This window comes from Salvelinus sp. IW2-2015, linkage group LG36 (genome assembly GCF_002910315.2).
Source record: "Salvelinus sp. IW2-2015 linkage group LG36, ASM291031v2, whole genome shotgun sequence".
In the NCBI taxonomy this organism is placed as follows: Eukaryota; Metazoa; Chordata; class Actinopteri; order Salmoniformes; family Salmonidae; genus Salvelinus; species Salvelinus sp. IW2-2015.
In genome coordinates, this window is record NC_036875.1 from 24,483,874 (window position 1) to 24,504,947 (window position 21,074).

The 21,074-nt window shown below is 42.7% G+C and overlaps 1 protein-coding gene across 1 annotated transcript in view; it reads right to left on the reverse strand.

Annotated features, from left to right (window-relative positions):
* LOC111959923 (rho GTPase-activating protein 20-like) overlaps positions 1-9,748 on the reverse strand; it is a 48,109-nt gene extending 38,361 nt beyond the window's left edge. The window contains 1 exon segment of the mRNA XM_070437534.1: positions 9,352-9,748. Coding sequence (XP_070293635.1) covers positions 9,352-9,528 — 177 coding nt within the window. The 5' untranslated portion in view covers positions 9,529-9,748.
* Positions 9,749-21,074: the final 11,326 nt, after the last annotated feature.

Here is a 21,074-nt window from a genome sequence, read left to right on the forward strand (position 1 = left end):
TGAGGTTGTGGACAGGTGTCTTTTATACTGATAACAAGTTCAAACAGGTGCCATTAATACAGGTAACGAGTGGAGGACAGAGGAGCCTCTTAAAGAAGAAGTTACAGGTCTGTGAAAGCCAGAAATCTTGCTTGTTTGTAGGTGACCAAATACTTATTTTCCACCATAATTTGCAAATAAATTAATTAAAAATCCTACAATGTGATTTTCTGGATTTTTTTCTCTCGTTTCGTCTGTCATAGTTGAAGTGTACCTATGATGAAAATTACAGGCCTCTCTCATCTTTTTAAGTGGGAGAACTTGCACAATTGGTGGCTGACTAAATACTTTTTTGCCATTATCAAAAACAAATGATGATTAGCAAATAAATATGCAAGACAAAATGTTTCCTGATTAACACAGCACATTTTACAAACATATGTATTGCTTTGCAAACAGTGGTCAAATATGTTTTTGTAATTGTAACAACATTTGTGACTCCATGGATTACATGTGACAGGCATTTTACATATTTGTGACTTGTATGACATTTGTGAGTTGCTGCAACGTGTGCGCTGGGAGTTGGGAAGCAAGTTCAGGGAGTGCATAATTTAATAAACAAATGAACAAAACAAGAAACACGAACAACACACAGACAGGAAACTGAAACAGAAACAATGGGACCTGGGGAATTAACCAAAGGGAATGACATATATAGGGCAGGGAAACAAGGAGGTGATGGAGTCCAGGTGAGTCTGATGACGGGCAGGTGCGCGTAATGATGGTGACAGGTGTGCGCCATAATGAGCAGCCTGATGACCTAGAGGCCGGAGAGGGAGCACACGTGACAGTACCCCCTCCCCGATGCGCGGATCAAGCCGCCGGACGAAGACCAAAAAGACGATCCCGGGGATCAGGAGCGGACCGGTCACCCCTGCTGATGCGCGGGAACCTGTCGCCGGTTGGGACGCAGGAACCTGACGATCCGGGTGGAAGCAGGGGACCCTGGCGATCCGGCGAAGGCATGAAGACCCAACGAGCCGGTGAAGCAGGGGAGCCTGGCGATCCGGCGAAGGCATGAAAGCCCAACGAGCGCGTGGAAGCAGAGGACCCTGGCGATCCGGCGAAGGCATGGAAAGCCCAACGAGCCGGTGGAAGGCAGGGGGACCCTGCGCGCATCGTTGGCGAAAGGCATTGAAAGCCCAACGAGCCGGTGGAAGCAGGGGAGCCTGGCGATCCGGCGAAGGCATGAAAGCCCAACGAGCCGGTGGAAGCAGGGGAGCCTGGCGATCCGGCGAAGGCATGAAAGCCCGACGAGCCGGCTGAGGCAGGGGAGCCTGGCCATCCGGCTGAGACGTGAGATGCTGACCATCCGGCTGAGGTGTGAGAGCCTGGCCATCCGGGCTGAGGCGTGAGAGCCTGACCATCCGGCTGAGGCGTGAGAGCCTGACCATCCGGCTGAGGCGTGTCACGCCTGACCATCCGGGCTGAGGCGTGAGAGCCTGACCATCCGGCTGAGGCGTGAAAGCCTGTAGCGGCTTCCGAACCCGACGTCATTCCACCTGACACAAAAAAAACACTCCCTGATGCTTCCCTTAGGTGACGCGTTATTCTGTAATGATGTGCGCTGAGAGTCAGGAAGCAAGTTCAGGGAGTGAGTGTTTCAATAAATAAACGCAACTAAATACAAAACAATCAACACAAACAACACACAGACATGAAACAGAAACAATAACGCCTGGGGAAGGAATCAAAGGGAGTGACATATATAGGGAAGGTAATCAGGGAGGTGATGGAGTCTGAAGACGTGCAGGTGTGCGTAACGATGGTGACAGGTGTGCGCCATAACGAGCAGCCTGGTGACCTAGAAGCCGGAGAGGGAGTGCACATGACAGTTGCTACATATTTGTGAGTTGCATTTTATGGATCAGTTTGTGCATAATTAATATACGGCATCCAGATTAGGACATCCTCAGTTCTCATAAAAATAATATAAAAATGAATATATCACAATTACATCTGTTTGGTATCCTAGCTTCCTTTCCTATCTTAATTTCGTACTTAACTAGTTTCCTTTCAGTGATCCCATCCCATCCCTTCCTTTCCTCCCCTCCTTTGCTTTCCTTGCTCTCTATCCTCCTTACCGAACTCCCTTTCCTTTCCTCATTTCATATCTTCCATTCCTACTTTCCTAGCTTCAGTTCCGTGATTCCTTTCCTATCCACCCCTCCTTTGCTTTCCTAGCGCTCTTTCCTCCTTTTCTTGCTCCCTTTTCTTCCCTCTCCTCCTTTCCTATATCCATTTCTTCCTTTCCTAGATTCCTTTGCTTCCTTTCCTTCTTTTCCTCCCCTGCTTTGCTTTCCCCATCTTCCATTCCTCCTTTAATTTCTTCCTTTCCTCCTTTCCTAGCTTTATTTCCTCCGTTCCTTGCTCCCTTTACTTCCTAGTTTATTTTCTTCTACTTTCCTAGCTTCCTTTCCTTCTATCCTATGCTTCCCTTCCTTCCTTTCTTCTCCTTTCTAGATAACTTTCTTACTTTCCTAGCTCCCTTTACTGCTTTCATTGCTTCCATTCTTCCCTAGCCTCCATTCAGCTCCTTTCCTAGATCCCTTTCCTCTTTTCCTAAATACCTTTCCTTGGAAAGGAGGAAAGGGAACTAGGAAAGGAAAGTTGGAAAGGAAGCTATGAGTGGCGGAAAGGAAAATGAGCTAGAAGACGATTAGGAAGCTAGAAAAGGAATGTGGGAAGGGGATCTAGGGAAGGAGGAAAGGAAAGGGTGCTAGAAAAGGAAAGGAAGAAAGGGGGCTAGGAAATGAAGCTCAGAAAGGATAAGAGGATAGGAGCTAGGAAAGGAAAAGAGGAAAGGGTCCTGGGAAAGGAAATGCGGAAAGGGAACTAGGAAATTATTAAATAAAGCTAGGAAAGGAAGAAAGTAAAGGAAATTAGGGAAGGACCAACAAAAAGAAGAAAGGAAGCTAGGTAAGAGGAAAGGAAAGAGAGTTGGTTAAGTATAGGAGGAAAGAGAGCGAGAAAAGCAAAGGACGGGAGGAAAGGAAGGGATCAAGGAAAGGCAGCTAGGAAAGGAAGATAGGAAAGACCAAGGAAAGAAGGAAAGGGAGCTAGAAAAGGATAGGAGGAAAGGGAGCTAGGAAAGCAGAGGAGTGGAGGAAAGGAAGGGATCAAGCAAAATAAGCTATAAAAGGAGGAAATTAAGTTAGAAATGCATCGGTTTTGTATCCTTTAAGTAATTATTTGATATATTCATTTTTACCTTATTTTTATGAGAATTTAGGATGTCCTATTCTGGATGCCGTATTTTAAATCTGCACAACTGGCAAATATGTGAGGCCACTCACAATATGTGGAGCAACTCACAAATGTAATGCAAGTCACATATTTTACCACTGTTGTGTTTTCAAAGCAAGAACATTTTTCTAAAATGTGCTGTGTTACAAAAAGACTTGTCTTGCATTTATTTGCTAATCGTCATTTGCTTTTGTTAATTATGACTTATTTGCTTTTGGACCATGACATATGTTTGTGAAACTCAATTGGCATATTTACAGACTATGATTTTTATTTAAAGGTTGCATTCTGTATTTTCAAAACACATATTTTGTTGGTGACTCACTACTCATACAGTATATTAAACATTTTGATAGAAATATATCTCCATAGATTTACCCAGTGAACTCAATCATGAGGACAACCTGTATGGACCTTTCCAAACGATCCTTTTTTCATTGGTTGCACGCATTTAGAGGGAAACCAATGAAAAGAGAACTTCTCTCATAACCATATCTGAGAACTTCTCTCATAAACATAACTGTTATGAGAGAACAGTTTAGAATAATACAATTGTTAAAATGGAAATTTGTCTTCTGCCTTTCCCAACACCCCCAGATAATGCTCCCAAATGAGCTTTATGAAGGTAAGAACCAAACCTCTCCACACCTGTTGGCCTCTCTCTGGTCTCCTCTCAACCACGTTGTCTGTGGATGTTCACACACACACACACACACACACACACACACACACACACAACACACACACACACACACACACACACACACACACACACACACACACACACACACGTGAAGCAGCACAAGGTCAGCCGCAGTGGAGCACCACTCCCCAGGGCCGTAACCAGGGTCTGCGTTTTAGTGAGGTCCGAAAGTTAAAGCTCATTTACTGCATTTCTATACAATTTAAGTACTGCTGTATCTTCATTCACCTTTCTTGATCCAGTATTTCCCAAACTCAGTCCTGGGGACCTCAAGGGGTGCATTTTTTGGTTTTTGCCCTAGGACTATACAGCTGATTTAAATCATCAAAGCTTGGTGAAGAGTTCATTATTTGAATCAGCTGTGTAGTGCTCGGGCAAACAACTAAATATGCAATGCTTGGGGTCCCCAGGACCAAGTTTGGGAAACGCTGACATAGCCTATTAGCTATAAAATTAGCTGCTACATATTAACTCACATTAACTCAGCAGGAAAAGTATTTTATTAACAAAAAGTAAACAAATGAGTTTGCTTTACAGATTTTGGTTGTTCTTGCAGTTTTAAAGCTAATTTCTGGCAATTCTACAAATGTTGCCATGACTTATGTCATGTTAATATATCCGAGTGAGATTGACTAACACAATCAAATGGGGGGCCACATGGAGTTTAGGGCCTCTGGGCACATGTAATTCAGACATGATTACTACAAGTTTGGAAAGCTAGCCAGACTAACTAGACTAATTTACCAATCTAAAAAACATTAACTTACATGGGCTAATTGAGTGCATGTCAGTGATTGACATATAACAAAAGGAAAACTGCTGATGCACAACTAAGTTTCAAAATTGCACCTTGTGAATCCTACTATTCTAACTCAACAGGAAGTTTAGACTCTGACTGAGTTCCCCCCCAAAATAAAACACACACACATATACACACACCTACTCATTACGGGGTCTTTATTTGTACTCTTCTCTACATTGTAGGATAATAGTGAAGACATAAAAACTATTAAATAACACACATAGAATCATGTAGAAACCAAAAAAGTGTTAAATCAAAATATATTTTATATTTGAGATTCTTCAAAGTAGCCACCTGTAAGAACCAACGCTGGAGATGAGAAGCAGACACGAAGTGTTGAACATTTCATTTAGCACAGACATGGAACAGCGTCAGAACCAGGTAATACACAGACAAACCATACATATTCATTGATTAATTATTGTTGGCTCAGAATTTATTATTATACGTGATCTTCCTGTCTGGGTTGGCGCCCCCCCTTGGGTTGTGCCGTGGCGGAGATCTTTGTGGGCTATACTAGGCCTTGTCTCAGGATGGTAAGTTGGTGGTTGAAGATATCCCTCTAGTGGTGTGGGGGCTGTGCTTTGGCAAAGTGGGTGGGGTTATATCCTTCCTGTTTGGCTCTGTCCGGGGGTATCATCGGATGGGGCCACAGTGTCTCCTGACCCCTCCTGTCTCAGCCTCCAGTATTTATGCTGCAGTAGTTTATGTGTCGGGGGCTAGGGTCAGTCTGTTATATCTGGAGTACTTCTCCTGTCTTATCCAGTGTCCTGTGTGAATTTAAGTATGCTCTCTCTAATTCTCTCTTTCTTTCTCTCTCTCGGAGGACCTGAGCCCTAGGACCATGCTCAGGACTACCTGGCATGATGCTCCTTGCTGTCCCCAGTCCACTGGCGTGCTGCTGCTCCAGTTTCAACTGTTCTGCCTGCGGCTATGGAACCCTGACCTGTTCACCGGGCGTGCTACTGTCCCAGACCTGCTGTTTTCAAATCTCTAGAGACCCAGGAGCGGTAGAGATACTCTTATGATCGCTATGAAAAGCCAACTGACATTTACTCCTGAGGTGCTGACTTGCTGCACCCTCGACAACTACTGTGATTATTATTATTTGACCATTGCTGGTCATTTATGAACATTTGAACATCTTGGCCATGTTCTGTTATAATTTCACCCGGCACAGCCAGAAGAGGACTGGCACCCCTCATAGCCTGGTTCCTCTCTAGGTTTCTTCCTAGGTTTTTGGCCTTTCTAGGGAGTTTTTCCTAGCCACCATGCTTCTACACCTGCATTGCTTGCTGTTTGGGGTTTTAGGGCTGGGTTTCTGTACAGCACTTTGAGATATCAGCTGATGTAAGAAGGCTATTAAATACATTTGATTTGATTATTATAGTAGTAATCACCAACACATTAATTGCATACTACAGTGCCTTCAGAAAGTATTCACACACCTTTACTTTTTCCACATTTTGATGTTACAGCTTGAATTAAAATTGATTAAATGTAGATTTTTTCTGTCACTGGCCTACACACAATAGCCCATAATGTCAAAATTGAATGATGTTTTTAACATTTTTACAAATTCATTAAAATGACAAGCTGAAATGTCTTGAGTGAATAAGTATTCAACCCCTTTTATGGCAAGCCTAAATAAGTTAAGGGTAAAAATGTGAATGACTACCTCATTCTGTACCCACACATACATTATCTGTAGGTCCTTCAGTCGAGAGTGAATTTCAAACACAGAGTCAACCACAACTGTCATGTTTTGTCATTGATTATCATGTCTGTCCCTGTGCTTCCTCTGCTGTCTTATTAGGTTCTTCTCTTTCTCTCTCTCTCTCCTCCTCCTCTCTCCTCTCCCGCTCTCTCTCTCTCTTCGTTCCGTTCTGCTCCAGCTGTTTCTCCATTCTCCTAACGACCGTCATTTACTCTTTCACAACGGCGTCCCTATTTTGCCCTCTGATTTAGGTCCCTATTTCTCCCTCTGTTTTCCGCTTCTGTCCTTGTCGGATTCTTGTTTGATGTTTGCTGTTCCTGTGTCCTTGTTCCGCCCTGTCGTGTTCTTTGCCTTCTTCAGATGCTGCGTGTGAGCAGGTGTCTATGTCAGCTACGGCCTGTGCCCTCCCGTAGCGACCTGCAGTCTGTGGTCGCGTCTCCAGTCGTTCCTCTCTATTGACGAGAGGATTTCAGTTTCCTGTTTTGGATTTACCATTGATTATATCCAGGAGAATCATTATTTGTTTAATACTGGAATAAAGACTCTGTTACTATTACGTCGCTTTTGGGTCCTCATTCACGAGCATAACAACAACGACCAGGGAGGTTTTCAGTGCCTCGCAAAGAAGGGCACCTATTGTTAGATGGGTAAAAAAACTGAAAAAAATACATTGAATATCCCTTTGAGCATGGTGAAGTTATTCATTACATTTTGGATGGTGTATCAATACATCGAGTCACTACAAAGATACAGGCAACCATAACTCAGTTGCCAGAGAGGAAGGAAACCACTCAGTGATTTCACCATGAGGCCAATGGTGACTTTAAAATGATTACAGAGTTTAGTGGCTGTGATAGGAGACAACTGAGGATGGATCAACAACATTGTAGTTACTCTACAATACTGTACAGAATAAAAAATATTCCAAAACATGAATCCTGTTTGCAACAAGTCATTAAAGTAATACTGCCAAAATATGGTAAAGCAATTAACTTTTAGTTGTGAATACAAAGTTTTATTTTTGTGGCAAATCCAATACAACACATTACTGAGTACCACTCTCCATATTTTCAAGTATAGTGGTGGCTGCATCATGTTATGGGTATGCTTATAATCGTTAAGTACTGGGGAGATTTTCAGGATAAAAAACAAACGTAATGGAGCTACAGTAAGCACAGGCAAAATCCTAGAGGAAAACCTGGTTCACTCTGCATTCCATCAGACACTGGGAAATTAATTTACCTTTCAGGAGGACAATAACCTGAAACACAAGGCGGAATCTACTGTACACTGGAATTGCTTACCAAGTAGACAGTGAATGTTCCTGAGTGGCCGAGTTACAGTTTTGATTGAAATCTACCTGAAAACCGATGGCAGGACCTGAAAATGATGGGCAAATTATGCAAAATCCAGGTATGGAAAGCTTTTAGAGATTTACCCAGAAAGACTCACAGCTGTAATCGCTGCCAAAGGTGCTTCTACAAAGTATTGACTCAGGGGTGTAAATATTTATGTAAATGAGATATTTCTGTATTTCATTCTCAATAAATGTACAATCATTTCTAAAAACATGTTTTCACTTTTTCATTATGAGGTAGTGTGTATAGATGGGTGAGAAAAAAATATTTAATCCATTTTGCATTCAGGCTGTAACACAACAAAATGTGGACTAAATCAAGGGGTATGAATGCTTTCTGAAAGCACTGTATACTACAAATACATATTATGTGTTAGGTTTGTTTATGTGTTAGGTTTGTATAATAAAGATACTTCTAATGGTGAAGAGTAGCTGCGTTGAAGGAAACATCGTGATATTTGCACTGAAACTGAAGCTATTTGCAAGTCTAAAGCAATCATATTTATACCATGAATTCTGTGAATTAACATTAACTCAACTAAAACTAAATGGGATTATGCTGAGCGGGGCGAAAGGCCAGACAGTAGGTCCAACTATTGACTCCCAGTGAGTGCAGAGCCCCTCGAACACAGCGCCACTCTTGTCTATCTGGTGATTATCATTCCCAATTGATTTGTGATCTAGAGCAGATTTTTGACTACAGCCACGCATTGTTCATTTGCTTCCATATTGTAACATTTTTAAGTCGAATAGGTCTACTGTATATGTCTGTAAACTGTAACCAATCTTTAGCTCATCAAACTTTGAGGAGACTGACTCAGAGGAATGTAAATATAGATGAAATGGAATGTTAAACATTTTTCAGAATATGCTCTCTTTATTTTTATCTTGGCCTATTGATTATCTAATTGTTTGCCGAAATTTGCATTGGGTGGCATGCGTAATTTTATGTATGCGTAATTTACACAAATTTAATAACTAATCAATTTCAAATTAGCCTGGATTAGGCTACAAAAATGGGTCTTATCATTTTCTTATAACGCATTATAAACGATAATATAATTACGGAGCAGTTGTCTGAAATTATGAAATAAACCAAAAATAAACAGTAATAAGTAACCTTGTGAAATACTATTTAAAGTTAAAGCGCAGGAATCCATCCATGAAACCAAGTGGCACAAAGAGAAGACCCAGATTGAACCAGATGGAATCATAGATGACAACATACCCTCAAAACATGACCAGTAACTCTCAATAGCATATGTGAATAATGCACACAACCCAGATTAGGCTGGAAGTTTAATGATCATGTCAAATCCCATTGAACCTATACTGTGTCAACAATAGCCTACCACAGCAAACATGCAGGGCATGCTACCAGGAATTAGATCATATAGAGTTGAGCAAGTGGCAAACCCAATGACAAACCCAAAAGAAGATCAGTAATTCAGTACCATCCATGCCGTACAATCCAAAATCCACATTACCTTTTTGCTGTCTGGCAGCGCGCAGAGCTTGCTGCCCCCTGTCAAAGAACCAGACCTATTCTGTCCGATAGTTCCCTGCTGTGGCGACATGGTTTCCATCAAGGCTACTACAGTAGATCGACTTGGAGACTGCTGCTGCTTCAAACCACAGCGCACGTATTCATATTCCCATTGCATCCAAAGTTATCCAGCGACAGGACCAAACGAATAAAGAGGTAAACCGGTGAGAAATTCATAATTCACGGCAATATAACGGGTAAAAAGGAAACAATACGCGTTAAATAAACCTGGACTGAGTTCATCACTGAAAGCTCAAAGAACGCACTGACAAATTATCATTTCTAATCGCTGTCAACGAGATCCACACGGAGTCTTTCGGTCTGAAGCAGTGTAGTCGTTTCGGCTCAAACCCATGCGTAGGTTTGCCTCTACAGTCTGAACTGAGGGCGGTCCTAGCGCCGCTGGGTGCCTAAACATGAACATTTGCTCTAATAGAGAGGTAACTGTTCTAGCTCATAAATCACATGCAAACCGTTTGCAGACCAGGTGAAGGAATGCGCTCTGCATGCCAAGAATAACATGACTAATGCAAAATCATTTACGAAGTATGAATTTTCTACTGTATATACATGACACAGTCCACCCCACTCTCTGTATGCACACCCAATAGAGTTGGTCTGTTTGCCTTCAAACAACCTGTATACATGTCTCATTTTACTATGAAAAACTGCGTGGAAGAGGAAAAATATAGTCACAGGCCTACAATAAGTTGATACATTAATTTATAACTGCTCAATTAAGCCAAACCTGTAAAACAATACTAAACGTACTGTGCCATTTAATACAATGTGTGAGATATGACACACTAGTGAGGACTGCCACTATTTATCTTTAACCAAAACGTTGGCAGGTGGCTGATTTTTACAGTATGTTTTAACTGGAACTTGTATTCTGCCTCGCCACGCTAGCTTCACCCTCACGTGCTAGCAAGCAATTACTGTTCCAAAAGTAATAAAAATAATGTTTTTTTCTGATCTTTTACCTAATGGTGGCACTATAAACATACGCAAATTCCAAATTCCAACGTGCCATACCTTCATTTTTCGTGTTACAGGAAGCATATACACATGACCCGTTTCAGGAATCTAGGCGTATGTTGCAAGTCACAACTTCACAGGAGAGCCATTTGAACGTTTTAAATGTTTTTTGAAATTGCATGTCATTGTTGTTCTATGTTGCTCTGTCTGTATGCTACGTCTTGATTGTCCTATGTAGCTCTGTCTGTATGCTATGTCTTGCTTGTCCTATGTTGCTCTGCGTGTGCTCACTGCTCAATGATTGTCTATATTGTAATTGTTTTTAATAACCTGCCCAGGGACTGCGGTTGAAAATTAGCCGGCTGGCTAAAACCGGCACTTCTACTAAAATGTTGATTAATGTGCACTGTCCCTGTAAAAATAAAATAAACAACTTTTATCCAATGTAAAAAACACAATTTCAAATTTTGCTACATAAGACCGAATCCAGGTGGTGAGTCACATACGAGGAGATAGCTGAAGTCTCTACGTATCCATTGATGTAAATATATCCTCTGTCTGATTACCAGTTTGTCCACTAGATAGCAGTAGGAGATCACGTGACATCTCTTGGCCACTTGAAACCAGTTGCGTCTGGTTTTGGTAGTGAGTCACTGTGCCAAACGGATTTTCAAGCCTGACATCTTAAAAGGACCATAGCAATCAGGGCTTTCAATTACATTGCCAGAAGTAAGATTTGAGTTCGATTTCCAAAAAGACAAGGTCTGTAGCTTTCAAATGATATGTCACTTTCGATTTTCTGATGTATTTGTTTTTTGGTGTGGAGGTGCCCCCCCCAAACTCACCGGACCCTGTACAGGGCCCAAAACAACCACTCAGAGTTTAACAGGTCCTAATTCTCCTAACCTGCTATGTTTATTCTCCTAACCTGCTGTGTAAGTTCTCCTAACCTGCTATTAAAAGTCAAATCTGATGTTAATTTGACAAAAGCTGGATCCCTTCTAGCCATGAACCGCTCCTTCGTCCATGCTTGCGTCACCCAATGGTCCACCCGATCACTTCACTTCCCTCCATTGAAAATGAATGGCACTCTGTTGTTTCATCGCTCCCACCTTGTTATGTGTAAATGAACTGTCAGACCAGAGATAGCGCTCACTCAGTCCCTTTGATCATCAGTCTGGTGGTCTGCAATGGCGCTCATGTGGATGTCAGGTGAGCAGATGGACTTTCCCTGGAACCCACCTTGACAGACAGATTCACAAAAATGCCACATTCATTTGTTGAGTAAATTATCAATTTCTTGTCACAAAAGAGTGGCCAACTCATTTTTGTTCTTGCTTCCAAACTACACTTTAATTTCCTTGTTTATGGTTTCTCAGACTTCCCATGAAAAGCATGTCTCAATGGATAAACCAAAACTACACAAGTTTGGGTGTGTCAGAAATGTGGTTTGAGTTGCCAGTGGCGGACCATGTTTTGGTGTGGCATAGGCAATGTGTTTCCCCATATTTTCAACTCACTCATGAGTCGTGACAGTTGTTTTGAAAGACTAATGAAGCAGTAGGCCTATGGCGCTGGTATAGCCTAGTCACTTGAGTCACAGAATAGCCTATGACTATTAGGCCTTGATATCGTCCCAAAATTAAGCCTTTTTTGAAGATACCACATTTGCAAGTGTTGCGGCTGACTATTTATCATAATGTCTAGTCTAGTTCCCTAGTTGGCACAGCAACAATGTGATATACACCTCATGGTCTGTGCCTCCCTCGGTCATTGTCAGTTCAAGGGGAAAGGGAGTTTAATTGCATCAGGGATTCTCCCTAGAAACAAGAATCAATATGTGTCTTCTTGAATGTCATCTGACATTTGCTTTGAAGAGCGACAAAGACCATTCTCCGTCAAGGTCTGGCGAGTGTTTGGAAACCAAACCTGGGGAAGGTATGGAGTTGAACAATTATCTATTTCAGTGAGGGAAAATTACTATTGACCTGGTATTTTTTCCAAGCCTGACATTCTTTCTATATAAACCAACTGCTGGCATACGATCTTATCTCATCTTATCGTTTATAAGCAATGATTAAAACAAGACAGCATGTTTCTTAAATACCTGCCACATAAAAATATGTAATTTTATCTTATCAAATACTTCCCTCGACATCCACACCCTTACTATCAAGTAGGTTGATGTTACAGAATTGGATCAGAATGTTGACACTAGACCTGATGACATACACACACACACTTCTCAGAGTGGGGAGAAAGGAGAGGAAAGGTTGGCCTGGCTGACATACAGGAGAGGATGAAAGGTTCAGAGGTTGTTTTTTAGTGTTTGGGCAGAGAGCAGACGCTGGGACCCGACAGACAGACAGACAGCATCCGCTTTGGGAATGGGAACTCTCCACTTTGGAAAGCTCTGAATCCCCATCTCAGTCCCAAAAATAGGGATATTTTCCCCTCAATCATTCCTAGTCTGAAACCCCAGTGACAAACACCGGGAAGAAAATGAAAGGCAGAAATGTCAACATCACCCTGCCGCAGTCTCTATTTCTCTCTCGGCCTCTTAATGCTTCTTTAAACATTGTGGCCGAGAAGCCAGGATAAGAGTTAGTCATGGGAGATTTGGAGGAGAAGGATGTAGAGACAGACTGAGAAGGAGAATGGAGACTGAGGGAAAGACAGGGCTCGTGGTTGAAGTGACCATAGAGGAGGCAGAGATACACACAGAGACAAACAGAACAAGACAGAGACTGTGGGTTTATGAGTCTGTTGGTCAAAAACAATACTCTGGGAGAAAGGGTCTGTAGGTTTACCATGGGTTAGCCTCTTACAGACAGATACAGTGCATTCGGGAAATATTCAGACCCCATGACTTTTTCCACATTTTGTTACGTTATGGCCTTATTCTAAAATGTATTAAATATTTTATTTTTTCATCAATCTACACACAATACCCCATAATGACTAAGTGAAAACAGTTGTATTTTTATTTTTGCATTTTAAGAAAAAATAAAAACTGAAATACCCTTTTTACATAAGTATTCAGACCGTTTGCTATGAGACTCAAAATTGAGCTCAGATACATCCTGTTACCATTGATCATCCTTGAGATGTTTCTACAACTTGATTGGAGTCCACCTGTGGTAAATTCAATTGATTGGACATGATTTGGAAAGGCACACACCTGTCTATATAAAGTCCCACAGTTGACAGTGCATGTCAGAGCAAAAACCAAGACATGAGGTCAAAGGAATTGTTCGTAGAGCTCCGAGACAGGATTGTGTCGAGGCACAGATCTGGGGAAGGGTACCAAAACATGTCTGCAGCATTAGTGGTGGCAGCATCATGCTGTGAGGATGTTTTTCAACGGCAGGGACTGGGAGACTAGTTAGGATTGAGGGAAAGATGAACAGAGAAAAGTACTCTGTGCTGCCACCACCATGCTTCCCGGACATGCTTCCCGGACCGGGCATGATGACTCCTTGCTGTCCCCAGTCCACCTGGCCTTGCTGCTGTCCCAGTTTCAACTGTTCTGCCTGCGGTTATGGAACCCCTACCTGTCCCAGACCTGCTGTTTTCAACTCTTAATTATCGGCTATGAAAAGCCAACTGACATTTATTCCTGATTATTATTTGACCATGCTTGTCATTTATGAACATTTTGAACATCTTGGCCATGTTCTGTTATAATTCTCACCCGGCACAGCCAGAAGAGGACTGCCACCCTCATAGCCTGGTTCCTCTCTAGGTTTCTTCCTAGGTTTTGGCCTTCTAGGGAGTTTTTCCTAGCCACCGTGCTTCTACACCTTGCATGTGCTTGCTGTTTGGGGTTTTAGGCTGGGTTTCTGTACAGCACTTCGAGATATTAGCTGATGTACGAAGGGCTATATAAAATAAACTTGATTGATTGATTGATTGATGCTTCCCCGTAGGGATGGTGCCAGGTTTCCTCCAGACAGGATGCTTGGCATTCAGGCCAAAGAGTTCAATGATGACAACCTGCTCCAGAGTGCTCAGGACCTCATAGTGGGTGCGAAGGTTCACCTTCCAACAGTACAAGAACCCTAAGAACACAGCCAAAACAATGCAGGAGTGGCTTCGGGACAAGTCTCTGAATGTCCTTGAGTGGCCCAGCCAGAGCCCGAACTTGAACCCGATAGAACATCTCTGGAGAGACCTGAAAATAGTTGTGCAGCGACGCGCCCCATCCAACCTGGCAGAGCTTGAGATGACCTGCAGAGAAAAATGAGAGAAACTCCCCAAATACAGGTGTGCCAAGCTTGTAGCATCATACCCAAGAAGACTCAAGGCTGTAATCGCTGCCAAAGGTGCTTCAACAAAGTACTGAGTAAAGGATCTGAATATTTATGTAAATGTGATATTTCCGTTTGATTTCTAAAAACCTGTTTTTGCTTTGTTATTATTGGGTATTGTGTGTAGATCGATGATACAGTTTTTTTTATTAATCCATTTTAGAATAATGCTGTAACATAACAAAATGTGGAAAAAGTCAAGGAGTCTGAATACTTTCCAAATGCACTGTATATATACAGGAAACAGACAGGCATAATTACAGAGAGAGACAGAGGGACACAGGCAGTCTGCCCAACAGTCATAGACAGAGACACAGAGGGACAGTCAGTCAGAAACACAGGGACAGGGAGAGTCAGACAGTCTTAGCCTGTCACATCTGCTCTCCAGTGGACACACACACTCTGCCCCTCACCCAGCTAATCTGATAAACTACACTACCTAGAGAGCTGGCTATTCTAATTACTGACTGTGCTCATTGGTAGAGAGCATCCGTGTGCGTGTGTACACTGCACAGACCAGAGAGGACAGGCTCTATGAGGATGCGGTGACTCGGTTTATGTCATCCCCTAGGGATGGAATGGCCGACTGTTTTTGTTTCACAGAGGGGTCAACCTGGTGTTAGAGGAGACGGATAAACGGAACAGGGGATAACCCAGGACCTGTTGTGGGTGTGATGATTTAGTTGACTAAATGTAAGCCCGGAGGTCCTATGTTTACTGTAAGGGAGCAGCCTCTGGGCCACAGAGTGGAATTAACCAATTAATGAGGTAATGCAATCATTGGTTTTGGGAAGCAAGGTAGAAATTAAATGGGGGCTGGGGGGAGGGGAAAGTTCAGGAAATGTCCTCTATATTGCTATTGCTACACCAAACACCAACAAAGCTGTAGCACTATCTGTCCTGGCATGTCACTGACAGTAGATTGACCACAGAGGTTTTCATCCAGCCAGGTATGCATGACCGCACTTTCTCTCTGTTAGGATGGTCAAGACAAGTAGCCAACAAAGTCAGGCTAATCTTGACCATTTAGAAGAGGGAGGATTTTGGAGGAGTGTGTTTATCTATGGCAGGCTGGCTTATCACTGGTGATGGCTTTGTACGTCAGTGCTAACGTTTGAGCACTATGTGTGTGTGAGCTGCCATCAGCGCCAGGGACCTCTTATCATCCTCTCAGGGGTGAAGGGTCAAGCCCTGCATTCCAGCAGGGGTCAGGATCATTAGACAAAGGTCACCCCTGACTTCACTCAGAGGACAGACGGTGGAAGGTTTGGTGAAGTGGTCAGGCTGAGTGGTTGGCTAAACGTATCCATACTCTTTGGTAAATGTACACCAGGGTTGGACAACTAACACACCTTCTTCTAACTGAAGGATGTATAGTTGATTATTTTAAATCAGTTGTGTTAGTGCTGGTCTGAAAAAAAAACTTCACATAATATGGATACAGTATATCGAAGTGGATACAGTATATCTAAGTGTATACAGTATATCTAAGTGGATACAGTATATCTAAGCTGTGGCACTGTGTACAGGACAGGAGCAGAAAGAATCACGTTCAATGGTGAGGGAGCGGTTCTGAAGAGTTGTAATTTTACGGCAGTCTGTTCCGTTGTGGGTTTGTTAACCAGCAAGAGGAGCGGGAAGGCGTGGTTTGGATGGTATTAAAAGGCATGGTGTGTGTGTGTGTGTGTTTTAATGAGAGTGCACTGCTAGCCTTGCCCATTTACTGTGTAGGGACAGAAATAAAAGCAGAATTACAGTGTTGAAGTTTTTCCATTTTCAATTCCAGAACCAACCCTCTCCAATGTAATTACGCATGCACGCACAAAACAAACGCACGCACAAACGCACACATACAGTACATACACACACCTGGACAGAAGATCCCCTCAGTTCCTCAGCAATATTTGTAGACTGTTTATAACTTACAGAACTGAATATGTCTAAACATGCTTATCCTCTAATTATAGAGACACCGCCCAATTAACCCTTCACTAAGCCCTGCCCCCCTTGGTTACTGTTGCAACATTGGACAACATTTTCCCAGGGAGACCAATTCCCCATTCAACCACTGGCGAAATGCCCTCACAATGATCTCAAACTGTGTTTATAATACAAATCAGGAAACTCTTTGGTATATTGTGGAGGACTGTCATTACAATTGCACCCCTGTAACCTGGTAAACTGATGTTTGTAGTGTAGCTAAACACTGAATGGCTCTGAATTCACTGTCAGCATGCAGTCTACGCTATAACCACTTTTGGAGCTAACTAGTATCCTGATGTTGACAGCAGATGGGAGTTGTATTCATAACATTGCTAAATTAGCTAGCTAACATTCATTTTGAGAAAACAAGTTATATTAAGTGGCTAGCTAGCTAGCCTTAGCAATGTTTGGTGGTCAAATGAGACGGAGCTTGCTAACCAGCTGAGCTAGCAAACATATAACAAAAGTATAATTTTGGATTAGAAAATTACTCCATGAATTCAGGAATCGCAGAAGCAAGTACTCAAGTACTTAAAAAAAAAGAAAACTCTGTTTGTATGCCACCAGTAAATAACAATACAATTGTTAAATTATGAGCCTAGTTGGTTTAGTGTCACGCCCTGACCTTAGAGATACTTTTTATGTCTCTATTTTGGTTTGGTCAGGGCGTGAGTTGGGGTGGGCATTCTATGTTTTGTGTTCTATATTAGGTGTCTAGTTTGAGAAACAGACGCCTCACAAGTCCTCAACTGGCAGCTTCATTAAATAGTACCCACAAAACACCAGTCTCAACGTCAACAGTGAGGAGGCGACTCCGGGATGCTGGCCTTCTAGCAGAGTTGCAAAGAAAAAGCTATATCTCAGACTGGTCAATAAAAATAAAAGATTAAGAATGGACAAAAGAACACAGACACTGGACAGAGGAAGATTGGAAAAAAGTGTATGGACAGATCAATCTAAGTTTGAGGTGTTCGGATCACAAAGAAGAACATTCATGAGAAGGAGAAAACAACATGAAAATAGGCTGGAGAGTGATTGACGCCATCTGTCAAGCATGGTGGAGGCAATGTGATGGTCTGGGCGTGCTTTGTGGTGGTAAAGTGGGAGATTTGTACAAGGTGAAAGGAATCTTGAAGAAAGAAGGCTGTCACTCCATTTTGCAATTCCATGCCATACCCTGTGGACGGCATTTAATTGGAGCCAATTTCCTCCTACAACAGGACAACGACCCAAAGCACAGCTCCAACTATGCAAGAAATATTTAGGGAAGAAAGCAGTCAGCGGTATTCTGCTATAATGGAGTGTCCAGCACAGTCACCGAACTCAACCCTATTGAGCTTGTTGTGGGAGCAGCTGGACCATATATGGTACGAGAAGTGCCCAACTTGTGGGAGGTGCTTCAGGAAGCATGGGGTGAAATCTCTTTCAGATTACTCAACAAATTGACAACTAGAATGCTGCAAGTGGAGGATCTTTTGACGAAAGCAAAGTTTGAAGGACACAATTATTTTTAAAATTAAAAATCATTATTTATAACCTTGTCAACATCTTGACTAATTTCCTATCATTTTGCAAACTCATCTGTATGTTTTTCATGGAAAACAAAGACATTTCTAAGTGACACCAACTTTTAAACGGTAGTGTAGATAACTGGTTAATTTGACCCAAAAATGTGACCAACCTAGTCTCAATGTTTAAAAAAATGACTGTACCTGGCTAATTCATTTGACCATGTTTATGCTGTTGTTAGTCCACACACATGTTGTGGTGTTGTGTGTGTGTGTTGTGTGTGTGTGTGTGTGTGTGTGTGTGTGTGTGTGTGTGTGTGTGTGTGTGTGTGTGTGTGTGTGTGTGTGTTGTGTGTGTGTGTTGTGTGTGTGTGTGTGTTGTGTGTGTGTGTGTGTGATTAATTGGAGAGGGTTGGTTCTGGGATGTAAGATGGAAAAACTTCAACTGTAATTCTGCTTTTATTTCTGTCCCTACACAGTAAATGGGCAAGGCTAGCAGTGCACTCTCATTAAAACACACACACACACACACCATGCCCTTTTAATACCATCCAAACCACGCCTTCCCGCTCCTCCTTGCTGGTTAACAAAACCCCAACGGAACAGACTGCCGTAAAATTACAACTCTTCAGAACCGCTCCCTCACCATTGAACGTGATTCTTTCTGCTCCTGTCTGTACACAGTGCCACAGCTTAGATATACTGTATCCACTTAGATATACTGTATACACTTAGATATACTGTATCCACTTCGATATACTGTATCCAATTATGTGAAGTTTTTTTTCAGACCAGCACTAACACAACTGATTTAAAATAATCAACTATACATCCTTCAGTTAAAGAAGGTGTTAGTTGTCCAACCTGGTGTACATTTACCAAAGAGTATGGATACGTTTAGCCAACCACTCAGCCTGACCACTTCACCAAACCTTCCACCGTCTGTCCTCTGAGTGAAGTCAGGGGTGACCTTTGTCTAATGATCCTGACCCTGCTGGAATGCAGGGCTTGGACCTTCACCCTGAAGAGGATGATAAGAGGTCCCTGGCGCTGATGGCAGCTCACACACACATAGTGCTCAAACGTTAGCACTGACGTACAAAGCCATCACCAGTGATAAGCCAGCCTGCCATAGATAAACACACTCCTCCAAATCCTCCCTCTTCTAAATGGTCCAAGAATTAGCCTGACTTTGTTGGCTACTTGTCTTGGACCATCCTAACAGAGAGAAAGTGCGGTCATGCATACCTGGCTGGATGAAAACCTCTTGGTCAAATCTACTGTCAGTGACATGCCAGGACAGATAGTGCTACAGCTTTGTTGGTGTTTTGTGTAGCAATAGCAATATAGAGGACATATTTCCTGAACTTTCCCCTCCCCCAGCCCCCATTTAATTCTACCTTGCTTCCCAAAACAATTGATTGCTTACCTCATTAATTGGTTAATTCCACTCTGTGGCCAGAGGCTGCTCCCTTACAGTAAACATAGGACCTCCGGGCCTACATTTAGTCAACTAAATCATCACACCCACAACAGGTCCTGGGTTATCCCTGTTCCGTTTATCCGTTCCTCTAACACCAGGTGACCCCTCTGTGAAACAAAAACAGTCGCCATTCCATCCCTAGGGGATGACATAAACCGAGTCACCGCATCCTCATAGAGCCTGTCCTCTTCTGGTCTGTGGCAGTGTACACACGCACACGGATGCTCTCTACCAATGAGCACAGTCAGTAATTAGAATAGCCAGCTCTCTTAGTAGTGTAGTTTATCAGATTAGCTGGGTGAGGGGGCAGAGTGTGTGTGGTCCACTGGAGAGCAGATGTGACAGCTAAGACTGGCTGACTCTCCCTGTCCCTGTGTTCTGACTGACTGTCCCTCTGTGTCTCTGTCTATGACTGTTGGCGCAGACTGCCTGTGTTCCTCTGTCTCTCTCTGTAATTATGCCTGTCTGTTCCTGTATATATACAATGCATTTGGAAAGTATTCAGACTCCTTGACTTTTTCCACATTTTGTTATGTTACGCATTATTCTAAAATGGATTAATAAAAAAACTGTATCATCGATCTACACACAATACCCAATAATAACAAAAGCAAAAACAGGTTTTTTAGAAATCAAACGGAAATATCCACATTTACATAATATTCAGATCCTTTACTCAGTACTTTGTTGAAGCACCTTTGGCAGCATTACAGCTTGAGTCTTCTTGGTATGATGCTACAAGCTTGGCACACCTGTATTTGGGGAGTTTCTCTTCATTTTTTCTCTGCAGGTCATCTACAAGCTCTGCCAGGTTGGATGGGGCGCGTCGCTGCACAACTATTTTCAGGTCTCTCCAGAGATGTTCTATCGGGTTCAAGTTCGGGCTCTGGCTGGGGCACTCAAGGACTTCAGAGACTTGTCCCGAAGCCACTCCTGCATTGTTTGGCTGTGTTCTTTAGGGTTCTGTACTTTGGAAGGTGAACCTTCGCACCCACTTATGAGGTCCTGAGCACTCTGGAGCAGGTTGTCATCATTGAACTCTTTGGCCTGAATGCCAAGCATCCTGTCTGGAGGAAACCTGGCACCATCCCTACGGGGAAGCATCAATCAATCAATCATCAAGTTATTTTTATATACCCTTCGCTACATCAGCTAATATCTCGAAGTGCTGTACAGAAACCCAGCCTAAAACCCCAAACAGCAAGCAATGCAGGTGTAGAAGCACGTGGCTAGGAAAAACTCCCTAGAAAGGCCAAAACCTAGGAAGAAACCTAGAGAGGAACCAGGCTATGAGGGTGGCCAGTCCTTTCTGGCTGTGCCGGGTGGAGATTATAACAGAACATGGCCAAGATGTTCAAAATGTTCATAAAATGACAAGCATGGTCAAATAATAATCAGGAAT